This window comes from Stigmatopora argus, chromosome 15 (assembly GCF_051989625.1).
Source record: "Stigmatopora argus isolate UIUO_Sarg chromosome 15, RoL_Sarg_1.0, whole genome shotgun sequence".
In the NCBI taxonomy this organism is placed as follows: domain Eukaryota; kingdom Metazoa; phylum Chordata; class Actinopteri; order Syngnathiformes; family Syngnathidae; genus Stigmatopora; species Stigmatopora argus.
In genome coordinates, this window is record NC_135401.1 from 7,852,768 (window position 1) to 7,878,185 (window position 25,418).

The following is a 25,418-nucleotide window of genomic DNA, read 5'->3' on the forward strand; positions in this document are numbered from 1 at the left end:
TGAGTAATTGCCATCCTTTATACATGAAGCTGTAATTGCTCAAAAAATGACAATTAAGACGCTGGGTCTTTTTCAATTCTCATCAGCAGCTAAGTTTTTCTTCAATTCACATATCACCATTCAACTTCGATTCCAAAGAATTTAAAGCAAGCTAATTCGGCATCATTCCCTTTCTCCCTCTTGAAAACAACACTTTATACAGGCTACAATTCCCCTAAAAAGCGCATCGAATCAAATATCCTTTATTTGACATGATCTAACTACCATGATTCTGATTGCATGGATAAAGTCTGTTCCTGTTTATATTGTGCTGACTGCCAGACGACTCCTGATCCTTAAAAAAAGGTAATCTTTCACAAATAATCTAATTAAAGTCAATTGTGCACAACTGATTTTATACGACACTACAATAACTCCAAAAACACAATAGTTGATCTAATTGAAGTGGTTGCAAGGCCATGATTGGCAGTGCCTTTTCATCATTTGCCAAAGTCAAAAAGTGCAAACTTCGATTTGGCCGTCATGATGGAAAACAATGAAGCACTTCAAAACGCTGATTTCTGAGACCGTTTGTTTCTCTGAAAAATACACAAAGTGTTTTTGATTGAGTGATTCACTGCCATTGACATCAAATCAACGCTCTTGCCAAATGATCTTTTCAAGGACCATTTTTCTCGACTTCCACTACTGACCGAGTCTATTTACAAGTATGATATCTCCCCACCCATACGGATTGGACGTTCAGCGCCATCGACGGCAGCCAACGAATGAATCAATTCATCTCGTCCCTGTCGCAAAGCTAACTTTGTAATTGGAACTGTTCCCGTTGGATTCCACAAAGTCACCGATGGACGGAAACCCAACCCTCCGTTCGATCCACTGGGCAACACTGAGCAGCTTTATGTCTTGGAAGGCGGGACCGGTGAGCTGTAAGCCAATAGGAAGGCCTCTCTCGGATAAAGCTGTTGGCACAGAAACTGCGGGGAGACCTGGAGAGCGACAAAAACACAAGAGCTGAAGGACAGTTCATGGAAAGGTGATGATTTGGAACTTATGAGGAGTTACAGGTTAATTTGGAGAGTGATAACAAGCAGGAATGAGTGGACGGAATTACTGAATAAGATGAAATATCTGAATAAATTTTTTCTGTGTCGCAAACATTTATATGTAACCTGAACATATGACTTAGACCACATGTGTTAAAGTGGCGGCCCGGGGGCCAAATCTGGCCCGCCGCATCATTTTGTGTGGCCCGGGAAAGTAAAGCATGAGTGCCGACTTTCTGTTTTAGGATCAAATTAAAATGAAAAGTATAGATGTATATTAAATGTCCTGATTTTCCCCCTTTTAAATCAATAATTGTAATTTTTTAATCATTTGTTTCTGTTTTTAGTTCAAAAAACATTTTGTAAAATCAGAAAATATATTTAAAAAAGCTAAAATAAACATTGTTTTAGATTCGATCTATAAAAAAAATTAATATTCAGGGCTTTTAATCCATTTATTAAAAAAATCTAAATATTATATCTAAAATGGTCCGGGCCACGTGAAATCGAGTTGACGTTAACGCGGCCCGCGAACCAACCCGAGTCTGACACCCCTGACTTAGACGCAGCTCCCGAACACAAAAGACACATTTATGCATCTCAAGTAGGGGATTGGCAAGGATCAGAAAAATTCCAAACATGTTTGAGTGGTTTGAAAAATGACTTTTCAAAATTCCACTTGCATCATTTTCCTTTTAATCGAAACTTATCTCTGTGTTCGCCAAGCAAATTTGCTCACTGGTGGTTATGACGACTACCTGCAACTTGACTGCCGACACACTAGTCTATTGTCTGAAGGAATTTGCCGGTAAGAGGAAACATTTTTTTAAAAACAACCTCTATCAGGTGGTCTTTACCTGCCATGTTGGCAGGATTGGTAAAAACATCCTCCTGCGAGCTGCGTGTTCTGTTGTCTTCTTGCGTGAAGTCGCCGTAACGAGTGGCGTCCGAGAGAGTGGTGGGTGTCAGCAAAACGTCAACTCCGGAGTTGAACACGCGCTTGAAATCTTCCGCAATCAGCCGACGGACCCTCTGGGCTTTCACAAAGTAGTGCTCGTAGTTTCTGACAAAGCGGGAGGAAAAAGGTTCAAGCATAGTTAAAATAGAGTAAAAAAAGAAACAAAGACTACATTTAGTCTATCGTGAAAGTTGAAAATATGACGCAGAATCAGCACAATCTTAACGTGTTTTTGGTGCAGATTGATTAGTGACGTTTTAATGCGCGCATACAAAATTGATCTCTTGATTATGATAAAAATATCTTACTGTTTAAGCAGAAAGTAGTTTCCAGACAGTATCCGGCCTCTCACAACATCATTGAAACCCTCATGTCGAGTGGTGGCGTACAAGGCTTCCGTGGAAGTTTCTACTTGGCTACGATGGCCTGATCAGTGAGGACAATGAATATGTATTTTTAACATCAACTTCAAAAACGAATGAGTTTCAATGCACGACAGACATACAGATTTGAGGTCAAACACCAAGGTTTCGGGTAAGAGAAAGCAACTTCTTACCATACTGTAGACCATCGAAACGTGCCATGTTAGACGCCACCTCGGTACAGCACAGCACATGGTAGCACGCAATAGAATATTGGCAGTGGGGGAGGGACACTTGCTCCACACGTGCACCTGCTTTCTCAAACAAGTCAGCGACACGACTCCACTGAGCGGCGGTCTCCTCGGACATACCGGGGGCGTAGAACTCCTGAAAGTGCACACAGGCAGTATACGATCATAATTTCTAATTATGTTGGGCCAGCAAAAAAGGCTCTGCTGGCCCTACTGGTTCCTCACTGGTAGATTAAGACCAAACTTTTGGTTAAATCTTGCAATTCTCCCCACCAATTCATGCTGAAATAATATACACGCTAATTACAAAGAACATGGTTATTAGGGGGGGAAAGGTTACCAGAATAAACAACTGGTGTTAAAAGATTTCATTTACAGGTTAATGAGTGATTTATGAAAATATGAGAATAAAATAACCTTTGGAATGCCCACGAAGAGATTCTTGACGTTAAATTTCTCAGGTAACTCCATTGGCATTGGAGGTGCAGGAACTGTTGTGGAGTCTTTTGGGTCAAGGCCTTGGAGAATCCCTTACGGACATGTCAACAAGATATCAGATAAAAACACTGTTAATAACACAATTAATAATCTGAGACAGTAGATACGTGCTACAAAAGTTGTCAATGGTGACCAACTGAATTGACGATGAGGTTGAAAGAAAGATTGTAAATTGACGGACCCCTAGCCTAGCGACAAAGTGTCTAAAATGCTACATTTCATGGGTGAAAAATCGTTTCCAAACACACCCTACCTAAAATAATAGCCGCATCGCTGACACGTCGGGCCATTATGCCTGGAACATCAAAAGAGTTGACCAGAGGTATGAGACCATGTCTTGACAGCAGTCCGTAGGTGGGCTTCAGAGCCACAACACCACACAGTGCCCCTGGGTTGCGGGTGGAACCACCTGTGTCTGATCCTAAAGCGCTACCAAGGAGGACTGTGTCATTCGCTTGCAATTTGTAACACTTAGAAGATGAAAATGGTGTATCCCTCACAAATAACTGCACAGGGAGGCCACAGCTGCGGCGCTTCCTCCCGAACTACCGCCACAGATAACCCAGTCCGAGTCGGGTACAACTCCTGTCCGCTCGCAGTAGGGAGTAGCGTAGCTCCAAGGGTTCCTCACTGGTCCGAATGCACCGTCAGTACTGCCAGAGCTAGAATGCCAGGACAGGCAGGCAACATTCTTAAAAATTCATTGATTTGCTATTCCCCACCTAAAATCTTGACTAAGTCACCATTTTTAAACAAGGGTTGTGGGGGTGCTGGAGCCTATCCCAGCCAACTAATACAGCAATGGTGAAAAGGAGGAAAGCTGTAGGGACACATTTTCATATAGATATATTTTTCCTTAATAAGGAAATTTTAATGCAGTATTTTGTTCATTAATAAGGAAAATTTACAGTTACACGGCATTGCATCGGGTGGCATTTTAACAGGAATTAAAGCCACTCTTCGGCTGAAGAAGTCGTTATTCTTGTTGAATATAAAACAATATGCATATATACATGTGCTATATATTTGTTTAGTTCGTTATTTTTATTTTTATAGTCACAGATCAACTTTGCATTATATGTTATGTTGCCAATAGTAATTCTCCTACCCCATAGCAAATTCGTCCATGTTGGTCTTCCCAATAAGAACAGCTCCTTGGTCCAAAAGCTTCTGTACCACTGTAGCACTGTACGGTGGGACGTAGTCTGCAACGAGGAGCATCAGTTATTCAATGAGGGCTTCTTAATATTAACATACTAAATACATGATCACGTCTCCATTTACCTTTAAGCATCCTCGAAGCACACGTGGTCTTGACATTCTTTGTACAAAAGTTGTCTTTGACTGCAAAAGGGATTCCATCCAGTGGACCTTTCGGGGTGCCTAAGCAAGGTCAGGAAATAGTTGTATCGCTTGTTCACAGAAGGATAGATCATGAAAAGAGTTACACAATAGAGAGGGCTTTCACCTTGTAGAAGTCTGGTCTCTGCTTCCTGAGCCTGTTTCAAGGCCAGTTCCTCTGTCACTGTGATATAAGCATTAAGATGCTGGTTCTGCTTGATTCGCTTCAAACACTTCCTACACAACTCAATTGGAGATATTTTTCCCTCTCGGAATGCAAGAGAAACCTAGAAAATTTTAAAGTAAAGCTTTGATCCTGGGTTTAGAATTGAAAGAACTATAGGAGAAAAGGATAAAGATTCAGGTAGTAAACTCAAATTAACATAATGCATGTTAACGCTGTACATACTGGTTTCAGATATGATGCCCAATAATGTTAAAGTTAACCGTGATGTAACGTAATGATGACATTATTAAAATGCTGTCATTCTTATTTTATTTTATTTCGTAACATGAAGACTTACCAACCTCTCGTAAAGTAAGGCTAAGCATATTTACAATTCTCAACCTTCAAAACGGTGTGCGGCTTCAGAGGGCTGCCATGTTTGTTTGGAAGCGACAGTTGCAAAAACAGTTTGTTTCATTGGCTTACGGTGTAGCAAACTTGACTGTGATTGGTCAAGCTTTTGACAGCCCTCCTTTCAGGAAATATAGTGTATGAATGAAGAGCGTCGTTTTTAAGGGACAAAACTTCCAAATGATTCATTCTGATTTTTGAAATGAAGTTATTATTCATTTATTTTTTCCAATAAGAAGAAAACACAGCTTCAAAAAACCTCAATAGTTGAGCGCAAAGATGCATTTGCATGTCTCTTTTCATACCGAGTGGAAACTGGTGTTTTTTTAATGATTGAATTTCTCCGGAATGGCAGCGATCGGACGTGTGGTGAGCAGTAGTGGGCGTTTCTTTTCCCCTAACATTCTAAGAATATCTATTTCTAGATTTCTCAAGACCTCAAGCAATTGCAGAACTGTCATGCCTGCATGGGTCATTGATAAATATGGAAACAATGACGTTCTGCGGTTCACCAAAAATGCCATCTTCCCGATCATTAACTACCCCAACGAGGTTATTGTCAAGGTGTTTGCAGCAGGGCTGAACCCAATGGACATCCACATGAGAGGCGAGTGACACTTTAATGGTCTTATGTATTAAATCTTCTCAAAGCATCATCAAACAACCGCAGTCAGCTAAGAAACTGTTATGAATGTAATAAACTATCTATAATAATCTGTAATGGTGTCGTCCAGTTATGTGTTGCAATCTATTAGGTCAGGTGTGGCAACACGTAGCTCTCGAGCCGCATGCGGCTCTTTACTTATCATATTTTGTATATACCGTGGCTCTTTGCCTTGTTTCATGTTTCTCGTATTTTTATTTTCTCTTAAAACACACCCAAATTCATCTGGGCCCGTTAAAAACAATTGTTAAAAAAATAATTTGGCAGATTGGATTTTTTTATACTGATCTTTGACTTTCGCAGTTGAAAATTTTGGCTCTTTGTGTCTAAATATTTCACCACCCCTGTACTAGGTGGTCACGGTGCTGCAACGATGTCCATGAAGAGAGACCCTCTAAACATGAATCAGGCGGGCAGTGAATTTCCACTCATCCTCGGAAGGGAAGTGTCAGGGGTGATTATGGAATGTGGCCTGGATGTCAAGTACTTCAAAGAAAAGGATGAGGTAAAAACTAAGTGAGATGCATCTTCTTCCATCAGAAATGTACACATTCTACATACCATTAAGCTTGACTGTGATTTGTCCAATAAACAAAAAATATATGCAGACACATTAACATTATGTTTGTTTTGACTGAAAGCCAAAGTTCCTCACAACATGATAAGTATTCCTGACACATGATGCAAGTCAAAAATATGATGCTATTTTGATATAATGTCAAAGACTAACAGAGGCTGTTTGTCCTTTCCAGGTATGGGCTTCAATCCCACCATGGAAGCGAGGCAGCCTGGCCGAGTTTGTGGTTCTGAGTGCCAATGAGGTAACGATAACATGACGGTGATGCTGTATATTTATCACTCGAGTGATAAACGTGAAGTAAAGTCAAGTGTTATTTGCAAAGGCGAACGTGTTTGTACCTTCACACTCAGGTGTCCCTCAAACCAAAGTCACTGAGCCACACGGAGGCTGCAGCCATGCCTTATGTGGCGAACACGGCTTGGTCGGCGCTCGTCAACACCGGAGGGCTCACCAAAGAAAACTGTGCCAAGAAACGGTGCGGAGAACACATACACTTTTACGGTCTTGCATCAGTTCAATTTGCATGCAATTTTCCATTCATAAATATTTTTTATGCTAGACCTGAATCCGTTTTTATTGCTTAAACAGTATCCCTGTGCCTTTACGGGTTTAAAAATACGGGAATAGAAAGGAAACTTGACTTAAAATATGCAACTATAATTAGTCGTCGTACATCAGATAACCTAGAGCACATGTGTCAAAGTGGCGGCCCGGGGGCCAAATCTGGCCCATTGCATCATTTTGTGTGGCCCGAGAAAGTAAATCATGAGTGGCGACTTTCTGTTTTAGGATCAAATTAAAATGAAGAGTATAGATCTATATAAAATTTCCTGATTTTCCCCCTTTTTAAATCAATAATTGTAATTTTTTAATCATTTTTTTTCTGTGTTTTTAGTTCAAAAATCCTTTTGTAAAATCTAAAAATATATAAAAAAGCTAAAATACATTGTTTTATTTCTATAAAAAAACTGAATATTCAGGGCTTTTAATTCAGTTCTTTTAATCCATTTATAAAAAAAATCTAAATATTATATCTAAAATGGTCCGGCCCACGTGAAATCAAGTTGATGTTAAAGCGGCCCGCGAACCAACCCGAGTCTGACACCCTTGACCTAGAGGAAGACTGAGGACAGGAAAGATTAGGGTTGGACAGTGCAGTTGAAGTAGAAAGGATGCTTTTGTTTGAATGTTGTTTTTCTCCATCACAGTGTTTTGATCCTGGGAGGTTCCGGCGGAGTGGGAACATTTGCCATCCAGGTATAATTCTAAATTGCAAATGCCGCTTCAGATTTGAAATGATTGGCATAACCTTGTTATTGTTGAAGATGCTGAAGGCGTGGGGAGCCCACGTGACTGTAACATGCGCCAAGAATGCCGAGCGTTTAGTAACGGGGCTTGGAGCGGACCACGTGGTGGACTACACGGCCGGACCCGTCCAAGTGCCGCTCGCCGCTCTCGACAAGTGAGAACGAGCGGAAGTCTATCACTTGGGATGCAGATGATAATTACAAAATCTGTGTAATTTTAGCAAGCAGGTTTTTGCAAGATTTTTTGGGGTTACCTTGAAATCCTAAAAATGCATCTTGTGTCATCCCACATTCAAGGTTTGACCTAATCCTGGATAACATCGGAGGCAGCACGGAACACTGGGCGTTGAATTTACTCAAACCGTGGAGTGGCGCCAAGTACGTCACTCTGGTTACGCCCTTCCTCCAAAACACCGACGCCCTGGGCATTGCCGATGGTATGATGCAGACAGCTGCCACTGTGGCCAGCAGGGCTCTCAAGGTGGGGAAATGTTTTGCTTCAAATCAATCTGACATGTCCAAAATGATTCACTTTTTAGCAGTTTGGCGCTCTCTTCTGTTTCACCAGAGGAACTTGCATTTGTTTTTCTCCTCTTGCAGCATCTCGCTAAGGGTGTCCACTATCGTTGGGGATTCTTTGCACCTAGCGGCCCAGCGTTGGATGAAATAAGGGAGATGGTAGATGCAGGCCAGGTATGTCAACTTGTTTTAAACATAAATAAACAAGTTACTCTTTATTCCAGTGCTCTGAAATGCAAGAATGCAATGTTTTTCATTTAAAATCTATCTTGTGCATAACGCAATTATATCTTACTTACTTTTCTTTTGCCGGTGTCATCTGCAGATCCATGCAGTTGTAGAAGAAACCTTCAACTTCACGCAGGTGCCTCAAGCCTTTGCCAAGGTGGAGAAAGGTCATGCTCGAGGAAAGACTGTGGTCCAGATTAGCAATGGTGGGACATGACATGTCGCACCTAAAAAAAATCCATTTAACTTCCACCATGTGCGTGACTGCTGGAATAGAGTATATAAAGATGATTTAAATGTCCTAAATGCTTGAATCCCACCACCCCATCTTGAACTCCATTTGTTTATTTAAAAAAATGGATTGTTCTTTTTAACAGTAAGTCATTGCGATCATTTTTAATGACAAACTCTTCAAAACAGCAGTCCAACATTTTCTGTTAATTAATAATTCAGTTCATTAGAAAGCAAGAACTAATATTAAACATCATTTAGAAAATTGTAAAGGGTACCTAATGGAATTGTTCCTGGCTCTTACATCTTTTTTCCCCATCCCTATTTATAAATGTGCGATGGAAAAAAACAAGTATTCAAATATACATCATTTTAAACAAGAGTCGCCACTTCACCTCAGTCAATATTTACAATAACATTACCTGGCCATGCTAGCAAGTTAGCCTATAGTTGAAGCATTTTAAGAATTACTTATAAATACAGGGTGACTCCGGCTAACAAATATGCCATAAATATTGCAACAAATTGTTTACAGTATTAACACACTAAGATGTCTGCCTGAAATGATACACAAGCCCATAATAGATGTTTTTGTCATTTATGTTTACATATGTACAATATTCAATTCAAAGACTGTCTAGTATGAATTAAATTCAAGTGTTAAAACCTATTCTGAAAATATAACTCTAAAATTGACATCATTCTTAGCAAAACGCCTCTTTGGAGTTTAGACTTCATTCATCAACACGAGATGAGGAAAGAGACACCGTGTAGAAGAGACGTACGTAGTCGTAACTTCACGAAAGCCCACTCTAGCGTCGCCCTACTTGTCGCTCAGGTAGGAGGCGTGGCTAGATAAATAAGAACATAACATCATTTTAAAATACATTAGGAAAATGTAATAAAATGCTAAGTAACAACAGAGAACAGGGTTGAAAATGCTACTAGAGTGCAGTTTTTGTGCAAAGTTCCACCCAAGACTTGGCCTGCCTGGCGTGTCACAAGATCTCCAGCGTCCATCTTTGGTTTTGTTTGTCCTCTTGGAACGTGTTGAGGATCACCTGGTTCTTGTCGTACTGATGACCTCCTGCCACACAAACCAGAGCGTGACGAGTTGTTTCCCTGTTGTGTCGCGAGTACGCTGACAATGATCATAAAAAGAGAGGAATCTGACCTTTAACCTCCAGCACTAGGCCAGGTTGAAAGTGGCAGCGCACCACGCCATCTGAGCCGATATCCCACAACTGGTTGTCTTTTCCCGTCTCCGGAGACACGCAGAGGCGACAGCCCGCCATCACCATGTTACCTGCGCTCTCAAGGCGGCAGTCCTCGGCCAACTAAAAGCAAAAAAGTTAATTGTCATTTTTTTGCTCACTTGAGCTCACAGAATTGTTTTAAAAGTTTTAAAAGGGCCAATGGTCATCTATTCAAAACTTATAATGTTCTTAATTCATTCACTGCCAGCTCAGCTTACAGAGTTTGGGTTGTGGTAGTTAACAAAAGAGGAAAATTCATATTCAAAACACCCTTTGACAGCAATAGATGGGAAATCCATTGCAAAAGGGGGGCTGGAATTGCCTCAGATGATTTTTGACTTTACTTTTGGAGTACCTTGCAGGTAAGATGACCGTCTTGGTAGAGCCAGAGTTGCTCTTCACCCCCTGTGTCCTCCACAGTAAGCACCCTCATCAGCTTGATGTCCTCCAGTGCCCCAGTCAATGACATCAGACATCCCGTCTCGTTGCTCCGCAGGCGGATAGCGATCTGTTTCTGGAGGTGAAACGCATCACAATTCGCGCGGCGTTTCATTTGACATTGTTTAGATGGGAAATCCGACTCTACCTGCAACAGTGGCCGCAGCGATCCGACTCCCTTCCATCCGCTAAACTCACGCCAGTCGTCAATTTGACCCGGCTGGAGCAAGATTTGACGACCGCGGTAGTTGCTGCCTTCGTACAAGACCCATCTAAAAGCAGCCGCCATGAAAAAGATGTGAGAAAAATCAACATCCTTTGAAAAAATTCTTTATATACTTTGGAATTCCTCATATCCTTGGCACAATTAATCTTCACACTAGAAAGATAAACTGTAAAACCTCAGCTAACACCATGTATGTGAAGGAATTTCATAGATAACTGTTACAACCTTTGCAGCACTACGAAGATTAAAAAGTACATTTTATTAAGCTCTTGTAACTGTTTACTAACTTCAACACAGATTTTAGTTACTCTTAAAATCCAAAGTTGGAGTATATCTAGAGAAATATTACTGTAACGACTATTAATATCCAGAATATACTTCCACTATGATAAAACCATACTTTCAGCTTTAACAATCAAGGCAACAGAAATATATATGTACATGACAGTTTAAAGAAAGATGCACAAAAAAACGTACATACCTTCCGCCCTCTACCACTAGAGAGCATATGTGAGCACCCAAGCCCGCTCGGTGCAAATTCCCAATCCCACTTGTCAGAACAACCCGGCGCCCCGTGCAACCCAACTTGCTGAATAGCAAGAGAGACGGTAGAGACAACTCCTACAAAATAAAAATATTTTCATAACTCACATGCACAAATTTACCATACATAAGTCCATTAACAGGGGTGTCAAACTCAGTTTGCTTCGCTTCATGCCAACCTGATCTCATGGGGGCCAAACCAGTTTAATTTTGGCCCAAAAAGTTACTTTACTGTCTGCCTTTGTCCAGTCCTCCCAGTTAAAATGGATTGTATGTCTAGAAATTGCCCTGAAAGATGTCAGTTTAAGTAAATTGGACATCTATTGTTGTCAAATCATCATTCTGGCATTTACGGGTGACTTTCTTTTGGTTTTGGGACATTTTAGGGTTTCCTGTTAACTAATTGGCTGCCATTGAGATCACCTTTTGGGCGAAAGAACGGATGTGTCCGGTTTTATGGCACCCGTGTCGCATAGATAAAAGCATTAGATTATTTATGTACACTACGAATGAGCTACAAAGTGCCTGTCAGTCAGAACAACCTCAGATCGGATCCCCGAGCGAGCCGCACGTTTGACACCCCTGTTGTAAATATATACACACACATATAATATAAAAGACTTACATGGCCAACTGTTAACATGGAGCGGATCCTCACGTCTGAGGATGGGAAACCCAGAAAATCTGCGTCCGGATATTCCCCTTCCTCCAGTAAGTACATGTTGTCAGAGAAGTTGTCACCTTCATATGCGATCCAACTGATGCATAAATAAAACACAATCACATTTATATCTTCAGTACGCTAGTGTTTCCCCCATTAGATGCTTCAGTAGTAGTTATTTTATTTATTTTAATTTTTTAGCATTTCTAACCTATTTAAATGTTAAGAAACCTTTAAACACTTGCAAATCTATCAAACATGATTTTCATTTTTTAATTTAGGGAGCCTGTACCTGCCAGCAAGCACCTTACAGGACCTGGGCACAAAGTTTTCATCCAAAACTGCTGCATTGTCCTCCAAAACCACCGGTTCCCCCTTAAAGTTAGGCTCAGAGAACAGCTTCACCTGAATAGCAGGACAGCGCACACATACGGACTTAGAAGAAAATTGAAAGAATTGTATTATACTTCATCTCACAGTAAAAGGTTTTGTATCATTTGTTTTCCACTTGATGTAAGCTGCCCTGTCCCAGCATGACTCTGGTCCACGACACAAAGAAGTAAGATTGTGAGCCAGATTCCAACATCTGTGACCTCTGACATTGCAAACATTCTTCTGGATGAATGGATACAATTTCCCGACAGAACCACTCCTAAAATTTGCTAAGATACTATTTTCAAAAAATTAGAGTAGGAGAAATGATTGGACTGCCTACCTTGAATTTGGACTCCAGTAGTGTGTCCTGTAAAAGAAGAGATGTAAAGTTGAAGGAGGTTTCTAAAAATAATAATAATAAAGTCAATACCGTATTTTCCGGACTACAAGTCATACTTTTTTATAGTTTGACTGGGTCTGCGACTTTGATCTTCTATGTTATTTTTCCTCTATGACCACCTCTTATGTTGATTTTCTAAGGCTATAGTCATCTAAAAAAAAACTATTTTACAATTTTTACTTTGATGCATTTTTGTTCTTGGCTTCTGATCAAATAAAAATTTGCCCTTCCGAACAAGGTGACTTATATAATCCAGTATTCTTTCCCTCTTCATTGTGTCTACTTTTGCGACTTATAGTCCGAAAAATATGGTACGTGATTCCCATTCTTAAAATGGATCTTTTCATTACATTGAAGACTGGCTGGATTGATGATATTTTGAAATTTTGGGCACCCCAATCTTCTGGGCATGAATACATTCCTTTCTCCAGGATGTAAAGCTCGCCGCTGAACGCAGGATTCTCAAATGCCACCCACCTGTCACCAAGCAAGAATTAAAAAAAAAATTACTACACACAACGGAATGAAACTAATGCTGTAACAAAACCTCAAGTTCAGAAGCTACCACGAGATCCAATATTGTACAGACTTGCTCACTGACATAAACGGGGGCCATATATATACAAATATGTGACCGCAAGAAATGAAATGAACAAGAAACAATGGAATTGCGGATCAGTTTCCATGATTGAATTGAGTGTATACTAGTACTTTCCCTCAGGGGCTTTTTGCATGCACAATTAAGGTGTGTCAGTGTACAGCATGCCTAGAACTGCAAGTGTCTGCATGATAGGACACACAACAAGAACAGTATTTTATTACAACCGGATGGGGGAGCATATTAATCTTTTTTTTAACCCTCTGAGCCCTTTGAAAAATACACTAAAGTCTACTTTTCCCAGCTCATTTTACTCCAAACAAAGCTTTTTATAAACAACAACAGGAGCAAGGAAGTTGAAGAAATACGCATTACAAAGTGGGAAAGCCAACAACAAATAAACAAGTCATAACGACACACACACACACACGGCGTTTTGACTTACACTCCACTGAGAATGTGGATGGATTGCGTTTTTAGACCATGGCCGACATCCCCCATGTTGACAACAGGGCCCATCAGATTGACAGTAAGCCCCCGCTCATTCAAGTTGAGCTCACTGAACAATTTAACACGCGGTGACAGGAAATCCTTGGGGAGAAAACACAAAAATATAACAAGTTTTATTGACATGCTCCTATAAAAAAATCAAATCAAATCATGAGGAAAGGGTTCTTCATTGATAATTTCATGCAGCAAGCTTTTGCTTCGCCACAATAGAAACGTACCGCCTTAACGGGCCGTAGAGAGCGTAGACTATCCTCAGACCCCCCCCACTCAGTGCAATGAGAATACTCTCCCTCCTCAAGGACGAATTGCTGACCGTCAAAGTTTTCCTCTTGATAGCCAACCCAGCTATGGGACAAAAAGACAGAGAACAGTTTGTAAATTTATCCTACTCACTTGCATTAAAAAAAAAAAGAAATACTCACAGACCACCAAGAATCTTGAGGGAACCGACATTACAGATTGTCTTCTTAATTCCACAAGAAATGCTTTGTTCATCTTCCTCATTAAAGTCGTATAGGTCAGCGTCCAACTCTAAACAGTCGCCCTCAAAATTGGGCTTCTCAAACACGATCGCCTAAAGGAGCAAAAAAAAAAAAGGAACGAAGACATGGCTTTTTATTTTACACCATTTCCTCTGGAATAAGTTTCCCGGACTGTGATTGACTTAAGAGTGGAGTGCAACTGCACGATTTAAAAAAAAATCAATGTGGAAATTCCACTTTCCCACAGACAGCCCCAGAATTAATAGTATTTTGCCGGTTTTCTAAATAAACAAAAATGGAATTGCCTCCCGGACAATTTCCAATGGTAGGGACTGAAGAGTAAAAATATTAAATAAGTGCTACTATCCATTTTACATTTACATACATTAATTTTCAAAAGTCAATCAGGTCAGGCATTCTTCAACATGGAGTAAATTTACATGTACTGAAGTTCAACTCACAGAATATCTAGAGAATTGTACATTTTCATGGGTCCGGTCATATGTGTAACACTTTTCAAGTATACAACAATTATGGTCCCAGAAAGAAATAGTAGCAGTGACTAACGTTTGTTTATTGTCAACTCTACAGATTCTAACTTCTCAGGTTCCTTTGTTTAGATGGCTTGTAGTCGTGCTTATTAAGTTACGTTACTTATCTGAACGACGACATGTTCATAATTTCGTCGTTGCAATATTTACATTTGCTGCTTATCATAAACAATCTGGTCGAAACGATAAAAAAAGTAAGAATTGTCATCCAATAGGACACAAACCTTGACTTCTTGGGGATGTTCCACTTTTATTGCTCCCTGAAAAAACAAAAACACGGCATCAGAATAGGTCAATACATAATGACATGAATTTGATAGTATGCAAAACATATATTTACAATTCGAAGAGGCCTGAGAGAGCCGACAAAAGGCTGCGGGAATCCCCACGATTCGGAACATGGAAACTCGCCTACTTCCAGCACCCCAATCAGTCCTCCGTAACCAGGATCACTGTAAACAAGCCACCTGCACACATGGAGAGAACTTGAACAGTGGTTCAAAAGGACAAATTTAGGTATTACGATTATAAGTAACAAGTGCATTTTCATCATCATGATAGATCGGGTCTCGGTATCGGCATATCCTCAAAATCGGATGACTTCAACTGGCATTCACATGCAAAAATGTAAGATTGGAACGTCCCTAGAAAAAAAAAACAATACATCAAGCATTAACTTACACTCCAGAATGGACCTTGATGGAACCAGTGGCCTGAGGCATCCTGTAGGAACCAATTTCAACCGTGTCATCACAGTAAGACGACACCCTTCCGAAACCCTTGACTTCGGTAAACAGGTCAATTCTGGGTGGGGCAAAGTCCTGCAACAGACACACCTCCGATGAATCATTGAATCATGATCATTTCAGGGCCATTGATGGGCTCGACATTCAATCTATTTTGACCGGGAGGAGAAAATGAATGAAAGCTATGATTACGAGGACATTTCTTTAATCCAATGACAGTTGGAATAGAAATGATGACCGGATGCACTTCTTTTAATACACACTAAAATGTTGTATTTGATTAGGATCTGCGTGCTCATGCATCACTCTTTCGGTCAGAACAAATTATTTTGACCAAATATACTGGAAATAGTGAATAATTTTTGCTATGTATCTATGTTTTTAATGCTTTGCAACTCATTGTAAGAACAGTAATACGCTCCAGATGTTTTAATTCAATAAAAGCCATGAACAAATATTTGGATAGTGTGTTACAAAGCAAGAAAGTGAGCAACTTACATTCACGGCCAAACGAATAGAACCAATGGTCATGGGCGTGGTCGATACAGGTTGTCCCTTTTCATCCAGTGTTGTGGGGGCCCCATCCTGAGCCCACACGTTTACGATGTGATCCGTCTGACCTTCCTCGAGGGCAATGACGCGACCCTGGAAGCCCACGTGTTCATACAGAAGCCAACTGAATAGAAAACAACGTTGCGTGTTTGGGAGTAATAGTGAAAATGCACATTTAGATCAAAGTGTAGCACAGCTGAATTCATAAATTGAACTGAAAAAAAGCAGACGAATAATAGCAGCAGAGTCTGCTTACCATCCTCTAATGACTCGTACCAAGATGACAGCAGAGAGTTTCATCCACGTGGCATCCTCGACATCACCGTGTAGTTCATAGACTTCACTATCAAAGTCATCGTGCTCGTGTATGAAAATCTTGGAGGGGACACAAAGGTGATGTTACATAACTGAGGTGTGCTCACTGCTTTAAACGGGAAAGAAATGTAAGTGTAGTAGTACCTTTCCAGGTCTTTTGTGAAACCCTTTGACGACACGTGCCTGTGAGGAATTGTCAGAATAGCACATTTACATTCGTAAAATGAAATTGTATGTTCATTTCTTCACGGGTTTTAACTTTTGACTCAACAACAAAAAGGCAGGTCCTATCTAAAGGTTAAATAGCCCCGCTCTGAAATAATCGCAGTTGAGAGCTTTATTTACATAATCAAATACTTACCCTAGAGTTGTTTTTTCGTGTCTTTGGGAAGCATTTGGTGGGTGGAGGTAGCTGAGCATTGTTGACTTTAGGTGTTAAAGCCTGGTCCATAATACAAAGTCCTTCAGGATTCGGTTTGGGTTTAAGTGGCTTTGAGGAGTCTCCCTCGGCCTCAGACTCTCCTCTGCCCTCGAGCTTTTCCACTTGACGTTTAGACTGTATATCTTGTGAAAACGAGGGCAAAGAAGCAGGGGAGGGGCTTAATGTTGACTCGCTGACGGCACCTTTGCAAGCGCCCGCAGCAACGGTCCCGCCCTTCGTATCTGATTCATGTTCAGGAAAGGTTGCAGCAACGGTTTCCTGCTGGCCAAGCGAGAGCACATTTTTCTCTTTGTTGGATGAGAGGCTATTTCGGTCAGAGGACGTTTCCTCTTTGCTCCTTTTACTCGATCGAGGGGAACTCAGTAAGCTAGAAAGGATGGATATCTTTTCTAATCGGGACGATAGCTTTCCGGGCCTCTCTCCATTGTTCTGCTCCGTCTTTGGCCCCTCTTGGCCATCGGTTTTTCCTTTGTCCTCATCAAGTGATTCCTTCAGGGCTTCACCTGAGGATGTGGAATTCACTTCTCCCTGTTTATTGACGTTTCGCCCTGCCCGGATAGCTGCTTTTTGTTTTAACATCATGGCTGGAGACGGCAATTTCAGGCCTTTGCCTTCCTTCCTCAGGCCAAACTGGAACTCTTTGGGATCCAGCACTTTTTCAAAGTGGTCCTCCTTAATGGCTGGCATTGCAAAAGGGGGAGCTGGGGATTTTTTACACAGGTGTTTCTTAATGGGCACGCAGAAGGGAATGCCTCCCGATTTAATGCTCTGGATGAAATCCTCAAAGTCGTCCGGTTTCCGTGTGTTTTCCCTTTTCTGTTTGTGTTCATGTTCCACATCTAGCCAGCTAGATGGCGACTCTTTCTTTAACGGAGTGCCCTTCGGTGGGCTCTTTGATTTCACTGCGGTGGGAAGAGAGGAAGCACAACCAAGTGTGGCTTTTGTTGGTAGTTGGCAAGTTTTGACAAGTGTAGCTGCTTGATTTGGTTGCAGTTCCTTTATTGTCTTCTGTTGGAATGAGACATTTTGGATTGCTTCTCTTTTAACGCCACTGCTATTTGTATTTTCTTTCACATCACTCTTAGAATTGTCTCGTTTGCTTGTAGACAAACTTAAGTCGGCAGTCATTTCAGAATTTTCGGCCACGTTGTCCACGGTATTCCCTACTTTTTTTCTATTTCTTTTTTGGCTAACATTTGGCATGTTGGAGCCTGTGTGCAAATGAGAATTTCCATTCTGTTTCTGGAATTTCTTACTAGATTTGACATTTACAGGGAATGCCTCCTTTTGGAGATGGACATTAGATCCAACATGAACAATCGCAGGTTCACAATTAGTTTTGGCAGCTGCCGTTTGGACTTCCAAGCTTTTTATTGCAGACTCCTTCATCTCCATTTGTTTTTTAGAACTCAGTGGAGTGTCAATGTCGAGAATTTGGCTTTCTGGGATTTCCTCAGCATCAAAGGCCTCTGAAGTATCAGCAATGTCGTCAATTTCAACAACACACTTTTTTTTTCTGCCAACAAGCTCCTGATCTTCTGTTATAACTCCAGATACGAAATTCATGTCTCTGTTTTCTTTATTAATCATACTGTTTTTGTCCCTTTGACTCCCTATTGTAACAGATTTGTGTTTGCCTTGAATTTTATCGTGACGCTCGGAACCCTCAGCCTTTGTGAGAGGCAATTGAGGTTCCTGTTGTTCTTCAAGTTTTGTGATATCCAGTGGCTGATGAGATTCCTCAACACAACTTGTGGTGTTTTCCTTCAAAGGATCCTCAATAGCATCTTTGGATTCCGACACACTGTTTGTATCGCCCCAGTCTGTGTTTATTACTTCTGCTTTCTGTGCTTCACTTCTCTGGTTCTCTAGCGTTTTTGTTTCCTCTTCTGCTGTCAGCAGTAAATATTCATTTTGTGACGTTTGCTGAGTGGATTCCTTTGGTCCAGCGATGTTGTTTTCTGCTTCATTCTCAGCATGTAGGGCCTTGAGCTCCGCCATGCAATTGTTGCTCATCGCTGCCGTTTCATTGGGCTTTTCACTTGGCTTTGATTCTTTTTCCTTTTCAGAGTCTTGCGCTTCTTGCACTTGTGAAAGCTTCTCTTTGTCCGGCTGACTTTTAACACTCTTGAGTGCATCGTGAACAACTTCATTCTTTGTGTCCACTGATTCTGTCGCTTCCTTGACAAACTCTTTTTCAGTTTGCTCCTTTCCAATAGCATATCCTATTGAATCAATACTCGCTTCGGGTGGTAGTATATTTTGAGGAATTTTGTCTCTGGTTTGCTCAGAAATATAATCTTTTGAAAGATACTCAATCGGAGGAACATTGGTATTTTCTTTCGCCGATTCAATGGAAGCGCCTTGTGGCTGAGAAGGACATTGAACGATGTTAGCCAACGTAGAGTTGCCAAAACTATCCTGGATATTACTATGAGATGCACTAACATCTTGAGCCAACACTGCTGATTTGGTGGCTGAAATATTATTTTCCAGTTGAGCGTCATTTTTAACCTGGGTTGTCTCTGAAAGTGTCTTTGTATTCTCTGAATTTATTTGTGGTCTGTGTACTTCCAGTGCAGTAATGTCCCCTTTGTGAGACTCATTTGTAGGCGAAGGCTCCACAATGGATTGGTGTAAGGTGTCATGCTCTTTAACCTGACTATCAGCCTTTTCCAGTTTTGTATCGTTGGTCAACTGGAGTGTGTCTGCAAGTTCCTTCTCCTTTGTATTCTCTGAATTCGGTGGTGGTCTTTGTAGGTCCAGTGCAGTTCTATCCCCTTCAAGAGATGCATTTTTAGGTGAAGGCTCCAGATTCGGTTCTTGTAAGTCTTCATGCTCTTTAGCCTGGCTGTTAGCCTTTTCCAGTTTTGTGTCATTGGTTAACTGGCCTGCCTCTAAAAGTTCCTTCTCCTCTGCATTCTCAGAATTTGTTTGTGGTCTTTGTAGTTCCAATGAAGTTCTACCACCTTTAGAAGCACTTGTAGATGAAGGCTCAAGATTTGGTTCTTGTAGGTCTTCATGCTCTTTGGCCTGGATGTTAGCCTTTTCCAGTTTTGTGTCATTGGTTAACTGGCCTGCCTCTAAAAGTTCCTTCTCTGCATTCTCAGAATTTGTTTGTGGTCTTTGTAGTTCCAATGAAGTTCTACCACCTTTAGAAGCACTTGTAGATGAAGGCTCCAAATTCTGTTCTTGTAGGTCTTCATGCTCTTTGGCCTGGCTCTTAGCCTTTTCCAGTTTTGTGTCATTGGTCAACTGGACTGCCTTTAAAAGTTCCTTCTCCTCTGCATTCTCAGAATTCATTTGTGGTCTTTGTAGGTCCAGTGCAGTTCTACCCCCTTCAAGATATTCATTTTTAGGTGAAGGCTTCAGATTCGGTTCTTGTAGGTCTTCCTGTTCTTCGGCCTGGCTGTTAGCCTTTTCCAGTTTTGTGTCATTGGTTGACTGGCCTGCCTCTAAAAGTTCCTTCTCTGCATTCTCAGAATTCGTTTGTGGTCTTTGTAGTTCCAATGAAGTTCTACCACCTTTAGAAGCACTTGTAGATGAAGGCTCAAGATTCGGTTCTTGTAGGTCTTCATGCTCTTTGACCTGGCTCTTAGCCTTTTCCAGTTTTGTGTCATTGGTCAACTGGACTGCCTCTAAAAGTTCCTTCTCCTCTGCATTCTCAGAATTCGTTTGTGGTCTTTGTAGTTCCAATGAAGTTCTACCACCTTTAGAAGCACTTGTAGATGAAGGCTCAAGATTCGGTTCTTGTAGGTCTTCATGCTCTTTAGCCTGTCTGTTAGCCTCTTCAAGTTTTGTGTCATTGGTCAACTGAACTGCCTCTAAAAGTTCCTTCTCCTCAGCATTCTCAGAATTAGTTTGTGGTCTTTGTAGTTCCAATGAAGTTCTACCACCTTTAAGAGTTGTTGTAGATGAACGCTCCAAATTCTGTTCTTGTAGGTCTTCATGCTCTTTGACCTGGCTCTTAGCCTTTTCCAGTTTTGTGTCATTGGTCAACTGGACTGCCTCTAAAAGTTCCTTCTCCTCTGCATTCTCAGAATTCGTTTGTGGTCTTTGTAGTTCCAATGAAGTTCTACCACCTTTAGAAGCACTTGTAGATGAAGCCTCCAGACTCGGTTCTTGTAGGTCTTCCTGCTCTTTGGCCTGGCTGTTAGCCTTTTCCAGTTTTGTGACATTGGTTAACTGGACTGCCTCTAAAAGTTCCTTCTCCTGTACATGCTCAGAATTTGTTTGTGGTCTTTGTAGTTCCAATGAAGTTCTGCCACATTTAGGAACACTTGTAGATGAAGGCTCCAGAGTCGGTTCTTGTAGGTCTTCATGCTCTTTGGCCTGGCTGTTAGCCTTTTCCAGTTTAGGGTCATTGGTCAACTGGACTGCCTCTAAAATTTCCTTCTCCTCTGCATTCTCAGAATCCGTTTGTGGTCTTTGTAGGTCCAGTGCAGTTCTACCTCCTTCAAGAGATGTATTTTTAGGTGAAGGCTCCAGATTCGGTTCTTGTAGGTCTTCATGCTCTTTAGACTGGCTGTTAGCCTTTTCCAGTTTTGTGTCACTGGTCAAGTGGACTACCTCTAAAAGTTCCTTCTCCTCTGCATTCTCAGAATGTTTTTGTGGTCTTTGTAGTTCCAATGAAGTTCTACCACCTTTAGAAGCACTTGTAGATGAAGTCTCCAGACTCGGTTCTTGTAGGTCTTCATGCTCTTTGGCCTGGCTGTTAGCCTTTTCCAGTTTTGTGTCATTGGTTAACTGGCCTGCCTCTAAAAGTTCCTTGTCTGCATTCTCAGAATTCGTTTGTGGTCTTTGTAGTTCCAATGAAGTTCTACCACCTTTAGAAGCACTTGTAGATGAAGGCTCCAGACTCGGTTCTTGTAGGTCTTCCTGCTCTTTGGCCCGGCTGTTAGCCTTTTCCAGTTTTGTGACATTGGTTAACTGGACTGCCTCTAAAAGTTCATTTTCCTGTGCATTCTCAGAATTCATTTGTGGTCTTTGTAGTTCCAATGAAGTTCTGCCACCCTTAGGAACACTTGTAGATGAAGGCTCCAGAGTCGGTTCTTGTAGATCTTCATGCTCTTTGGCCTGGCTGTTAGCCTTTTCCAGTTTAGGGTCATTGGTCAACTGGACTGCCGCTAAAATTTCCTTCTCCTCTGCATTCTCAGATTCCGCTTGTGGTCTTTGTATGTCCAGTGCAGTTCTACCTCCTTCAAGAGATGTATTTTTAGGTGAAGGCTCCAGATTCGGTTCTTGTAGGTCTTCATGCTCTTTAGACTGACTGTTAGCCTTTTCCAGTTTTGTGTCACTGGTCAAGTGGACTGCCTCTAAAAGTTCCTTCTCCTCTGCATTCTCAGAATGTGCTTGTGGTCTTTGTAGTTCCAATAAAGTTCTTCCACCTTTAGAAGCACTTGTAGATGAAGTCTCCAGATTCGGTTCTTGTAGGTCTTCATGCTCTTTGGCCTGGCTGTTAGCCTTTTCCAGTTTTGTGTCATTGGTTAACTGGCCTGCCTCTAAAAGTTCCTTCTCTGCATTCTCAGAATTCGTTTGTTGTCTTTGTAGTTCCAATGAAGTTCTACCCCCTACAAGAGATCCATTTTTAGATGAAGGCTCCAGATTTGGTCCTTGTAGGTCTTCATGCTCTTTAGCTTGGCTGTTAGCCTTTTCCAGTTTTGTGTCATTGGTTAACTGGACTGCCTCTAAAAGTTTGTTCTCCTCTGCATTCTCAGAATTCGTTTGTGGTCTTTGTAGGTCCAGTGCAGTTCTATCCCCTTCAAGAGATCCATTTTTAGATGAAGGCTCCAGATTTGGTCTTTGTAGGTCTTCATTTTCTTTAGTCTTGCTGTTAGCCTTTTCCAGTTTTGTGTCACTGGTCAAGTGGACTGCCTGTAAAAGTTCCTTCTCCTCTGCATTCTCAGAATTAGTTTGTGGTCTTTGTAGTTCCAATGAAGTTCTACCACCTTTAAGAGTTGTTGTAGATGAACGCTCCAGGTTCTGTTCTTGTAGGTCTTCATGCTCGTTGGCCTGGCTGTTAGCCTTTTCCAGTTTTGTGTCATTGGTTAACTGGACTGGCTCTAAAAGTTCCTTCTCCTGTGCATTCTCAGAATTCGTTTGTGGTCTTTGTAGTTCCAATGAAGTTCTGCCACCTTTAGAAGCACTTGTAGATGAAGGTTCCAGACTGGGTTCTTGTAGGTCTTCGTGCTCTTTGGCCTGGCCGTTAGCCTTTTTCAGTTTTGTGTCATTGGTCAACTGGACTGCCTCTAAAAGTTCCTTCTCCACTGCATTCTCAGAATTCGTTTGTGGTCTTTGTAGTTCCAATGAAGTTCTACCATCTTTAGGAGATGCATTCGTAGGGGAATGCTCCAGAATCGTTTTTTGTAAGTCTTCATGCTGTTTTGTGTCAGTTTTCAACTGGACTGTCCCTGAAAATTCTTTCCACTTAACATTTTCTGATTTAATTTGTGTTGTTTTTAGTTCCACAGTAACACAGTCATCATTGTGAGATGGAATTATAGACGAGTGGTCCAAAGTTGGTTCTTGTGGGGCATCATGCTCTTTCACCTGACTCTTAGTCTCTGCATTGGTTACAACCTCAGTCGCTGATAAAACAACATTTGTAGCACATCTCGAATTTTTTGCTGGTTTAGCGTTGTGTTCAAGTTCTACTGTAATGTTTTCTGCTGTTTGCAATTTTGAAACATTTCCTTCAGGACCAGTTTGGGCCTCGGTCACCTCCTGCAGCTCTTTCCTTTTCTCTTTCATTTCGCTAACATTAGAACGATCTTCTTTTTCCTTGTGAAACACACATTTTTCATCATCAAGTGTACCTTCTTTAAAACAACCTGCCTCAATACCCTCCGCAGGTTTGACAGCTGTGTCTGCATCAATGTTTGAATGTAAACGATTCTGTACAGGATCAGATGAGTTTGATGAATCATCCGTTGAAGTATTTTGAATTTTCCTTGGTTTAATATCGGCCGAGCTTTTCTGGCTTCTTTTTGGGAGCCTGCTTGGAGATGAGGGAATAAAACTGTTTGATGGAGTCTTCGGTTGCTCTCTGGAAATGGCGGCACTTTTATCTTGTTTGATGTCGCCTGCAGTTCCAAACCTGTCGTACCGTTGTATTGATTTAAAGTTGTGACTCAATACTTTTAGAGAGGAGGCGGCTTCTGGCGGGCAAGAAAAAACAAATACACATGAAAATAATCAAATCACATGACATGTCTTGCTCAAGGCACTTCTCAAATTTCAAAGTTGTATTGGTCATTTTGTAATTCTGATCATATGGCATCTATAGTAGTCTCTCGATTGTAGTAGTTTCTAATAAACACATGTATCCCGAAACTTCATTTATTATTATACTTATATAACGACAATTTCAGCATTCAATTCAATTCAATTCAATGAAAGCAACTTTTTTTTTAATATCAAGCAAATTTGTACGGATCAGGAAACTTCAGGACTTTATTAAAAACCATTGTGTTACCTTTCTTGAGATTTCCAGGTACAGGAGTTTTGTTAGCCGTTCCCTCCACGTGTCCTGTTTCCTGCCGGTCTGGGCATTTCTGGGCTTGTTTGTGTCTGTCTGAAACAACTTGAGGAGATGGAAGTCTTTTCAAGTTGGTTTCAACCTTGCCAAGTACGTCATTCTTCAACTTTCTTACTGGAGATGAAACGGGCAGCCGACTCTTTGAAAGGAAGCTTGAAGCATGTTCATCCTGACAGGGCGGTCCTACAATCGGTCCCTCTCTTACTCCGTTTACCAAGGGAATATGCTCAGCATCAGTACTTTTGGGCTTTTCTTGCACGGAATCTGGCAAAAACTCACATTCGGGTTCAGTAGCCGTAATGGGAGCCGAGAGATTGTTTACTCCCTTTAACGCCTCAGAATTTGGCCTCGTGACACCTTTGGTTGCGGGCGCTGAAGATTTAAAAGATTCATTAGCTATTCTCGGGATTTTATTTAGTTTGGAAGCGTCCGAATGGCTTTTATCAGTTGACGAGAGTGATGTGGTGTCACTGTCTGATATTTGCCTTTTGGGGATTTTAGACTTTGTGGGGGAAGTGGTAGCTTTGTCTTTTAACGGTGTTATCACAGAAACTGTTTTTTCATTGCTCGGTTGCTTAAGTGCTGGTAGATCACTAGAGGTTGTAAGATTAGCGTCCTGTGTGGAGCCCTTTGCTTTTGTTGTCACATTTTTGGCCTTGGCTCCCGCTGCTGTTGCTGTTGCTGAGGACCTTGGTACTCTTTCAATGGTATGCCGCTTTTCAGATTCCACTTTAGCTCCTAGCGTGGAGGCCGTCGCCCGGTTGCTCGCATTGCCCCTTATTCCAGGTATACCGGATTGTAGCTTTGCTCTGTGCATATCATGGGTTGCGGTGCTTTCCTCACCTTGCGATAACTGACAGAGAATTTTTGGTTTGGTTAAACGTTCAGTTGTGTTTTTGTCCTCGGTGTCCTCGTACAGTGGCAGTACCGTAGAGTCTGCATGTCTACTTTCATCAGACTTGTGGTTTTGAAGTCCTTCCAATCTGCAAGAGAAACAAATTAATACATGTTGTGTGGGAGTTTGTTAAAAGGAAGTCTCCATGAGAACAATTTGCATATCCAAAAAGGAACTTATTTTTGGATTCAAAATGAAAATGGTTCTATTACTTCATGTCAACACGCTAGACTAGAGGCTTGCTTGCTACATCTGATTCCGTGCTATAAAAAGGGGCAACCTCATGCCATAGTGAAATAAGAGTAAATAGTTAGCTGGTATTTAAACAG

General features: G+C 41.3%; 3 protein-coding genes across 8 annotated transcripts in view; 1 reads left to right on the top strand and 2 right to left on the bottom strand.

Annotated features, from left to right (window-relative positions):
• On the bottom strand, positions 1 to 5,139 carry qrsl1 (glutaminyl-tRNA amidotransferase subunit QRSL1). 2 transcript variants are annotated; one of them, XM_077620461.1, is made up of 11 exons: positions 4,985 to 5,139; positions 4,584 to 4,743; positions 4,400 to 4,498; positions 4,224 to 4,320; positions 3,616 to 3,777; positions 3,369 to 3,544; positions 3,035 to 3,147; positions 2,561 to 2,753; positions 2,313 to 2,430; positions 1,904 to 2,109; positions 1 to 989 (listed from the first exon to the last, which is right to left on the bottom strand). In XM_077620461.1, the coding sequence occupies exons 1-11, from the start codon at positions 5,006 to 5,008 to the stop codon at positions 778 to 780; spliced, it is 1,560 nt and encodes a 519-aa protein (XP_077476587.1). In that variant the 5' UTR covers positions 5,009 to 5,139; the 3' UTR covers positions 1 to 777. The 2 variants fall into 2 exon arrangements, with proteins under 2 accessions (XP_077476587.1, XP_077476588.1); XM_077620462.1 differs by having other exon boundaries at positions 4,981 to 5,073.
• Positions 5,136 to 9,223, top strand: rtn4ip1 (reticulon 4 interacting protein 1). Its single transcript, XM_077620463.1, has 9 exons — positions 5,136 to 5,640; positions 6,051 to 6,202; positions 6,450 to 6,518; positions 6,628 to 6,752; positions 7,486 to 7,534; positions 7,603 to 7,739; positions 7,882 to 8,065; positions 8,185 to 8,277; positions 8,429 to 9,223. Exons 1-9 carry the CDS (start codon positions 5,382 to 5,384, stop codon positions 8,546 to 8,548), a joined length of 1,188 nt encoding a protein of 395 aa, XP_077476589.1. The 5' UTR covers positions 5,136 to 5,381; the 3' UTR covers positions 8,549 to 9,223.
• LOC144089523 (uncharacterized) overlaps positions 9,144 to 25,418 on the bottom strand; it is a 26,466-nt gene continuing 10,191 nt past the window's right edge. For 2 of the 5 annotated variants that reach the window (XM_077620457.1, XM_077620456.1), the window contains exons 4-23: positions 24,132 to 25,177; positions 16,577 to 23,814; positions 16,360 to 16,398; positions 16,157 to 16,275; positions 15,847 to 16,024; positions 15,284 to 15,423; positions 14,943 to 15,069; positions 14,827 to 14,862; positions 13,992 to 14,143; positions 13,788 to 13,914; positions 13,505 to 13,650; positions 12,812 to 12,938; positions 12,402 to 12,428; positions 11,979 to 12,091; positions 11,651 to 11,783; positions 10,964 to 11,103; positions 10,405 to 10,528; positions 10,174 to 10,332; positions 9,737 to 9,899; positions 9,144 to 9,649 (exon numbers count right to left, since the gene is read on the bottom strand). In XM_077620457.1, the coding sequence (XP_077476583.1) occupies positions 9,561 to 9,649; positions 9,737 to 9,899; positions 10,174 to 10,332; positions 10,405 to 10,528; positions 10,964 to 11,103; positions 11,651 to 11,783; positions 11,979 to 12,091; positions 12,402 to 12,428; positions 12,812 to 12,938; positions 13,505 to 13,650; positions 13,788 to 13,914; positions 13,992 to 14,143; positions 14,827 to 14,862; positions 14,943 to 15,069; positions 15,284 to 15,423; positions 15,847 to 16,024; positions 16,157 to 16,275; positions 16,360 to 16,398; positions 16,577 to 23,814; positions 24,132 to 25,177 (10,423 nt within the window). In that variant the 3' untranslated portion in view covers positions 9,144 to 9,560. Of the gene's footprint in view, positions 9,650 to 9,736; positions 9,900 to 10,173; positions 10,333 to 10,404; positions 10,529 to 10,963; positions 11,104 to 11,650; positions 11,784 to 11,978; positions 12,092 to 12,401; positions 12,429 to 12,811; positions 12,939 to 13,504; positions 13,651 to 13,787; positions 13,915 to 13,991; positions 14,144 to 14,826; positions 14,863 to 14,942; positions 15,070 to 15,283; positions 15,424 to 15,846; positions 16,025 to 16,156; positions 16,276 to 16,359; positions 16,399 to 16,576; positions 23,815 to 24,131; positions 25,178 to 25,418 lie in introns of those variants that run through there. The other 3 variants (XM_077620460.1, XM_077620459.1, XR_013305093.1) reach the window with 3 other exon arrangements.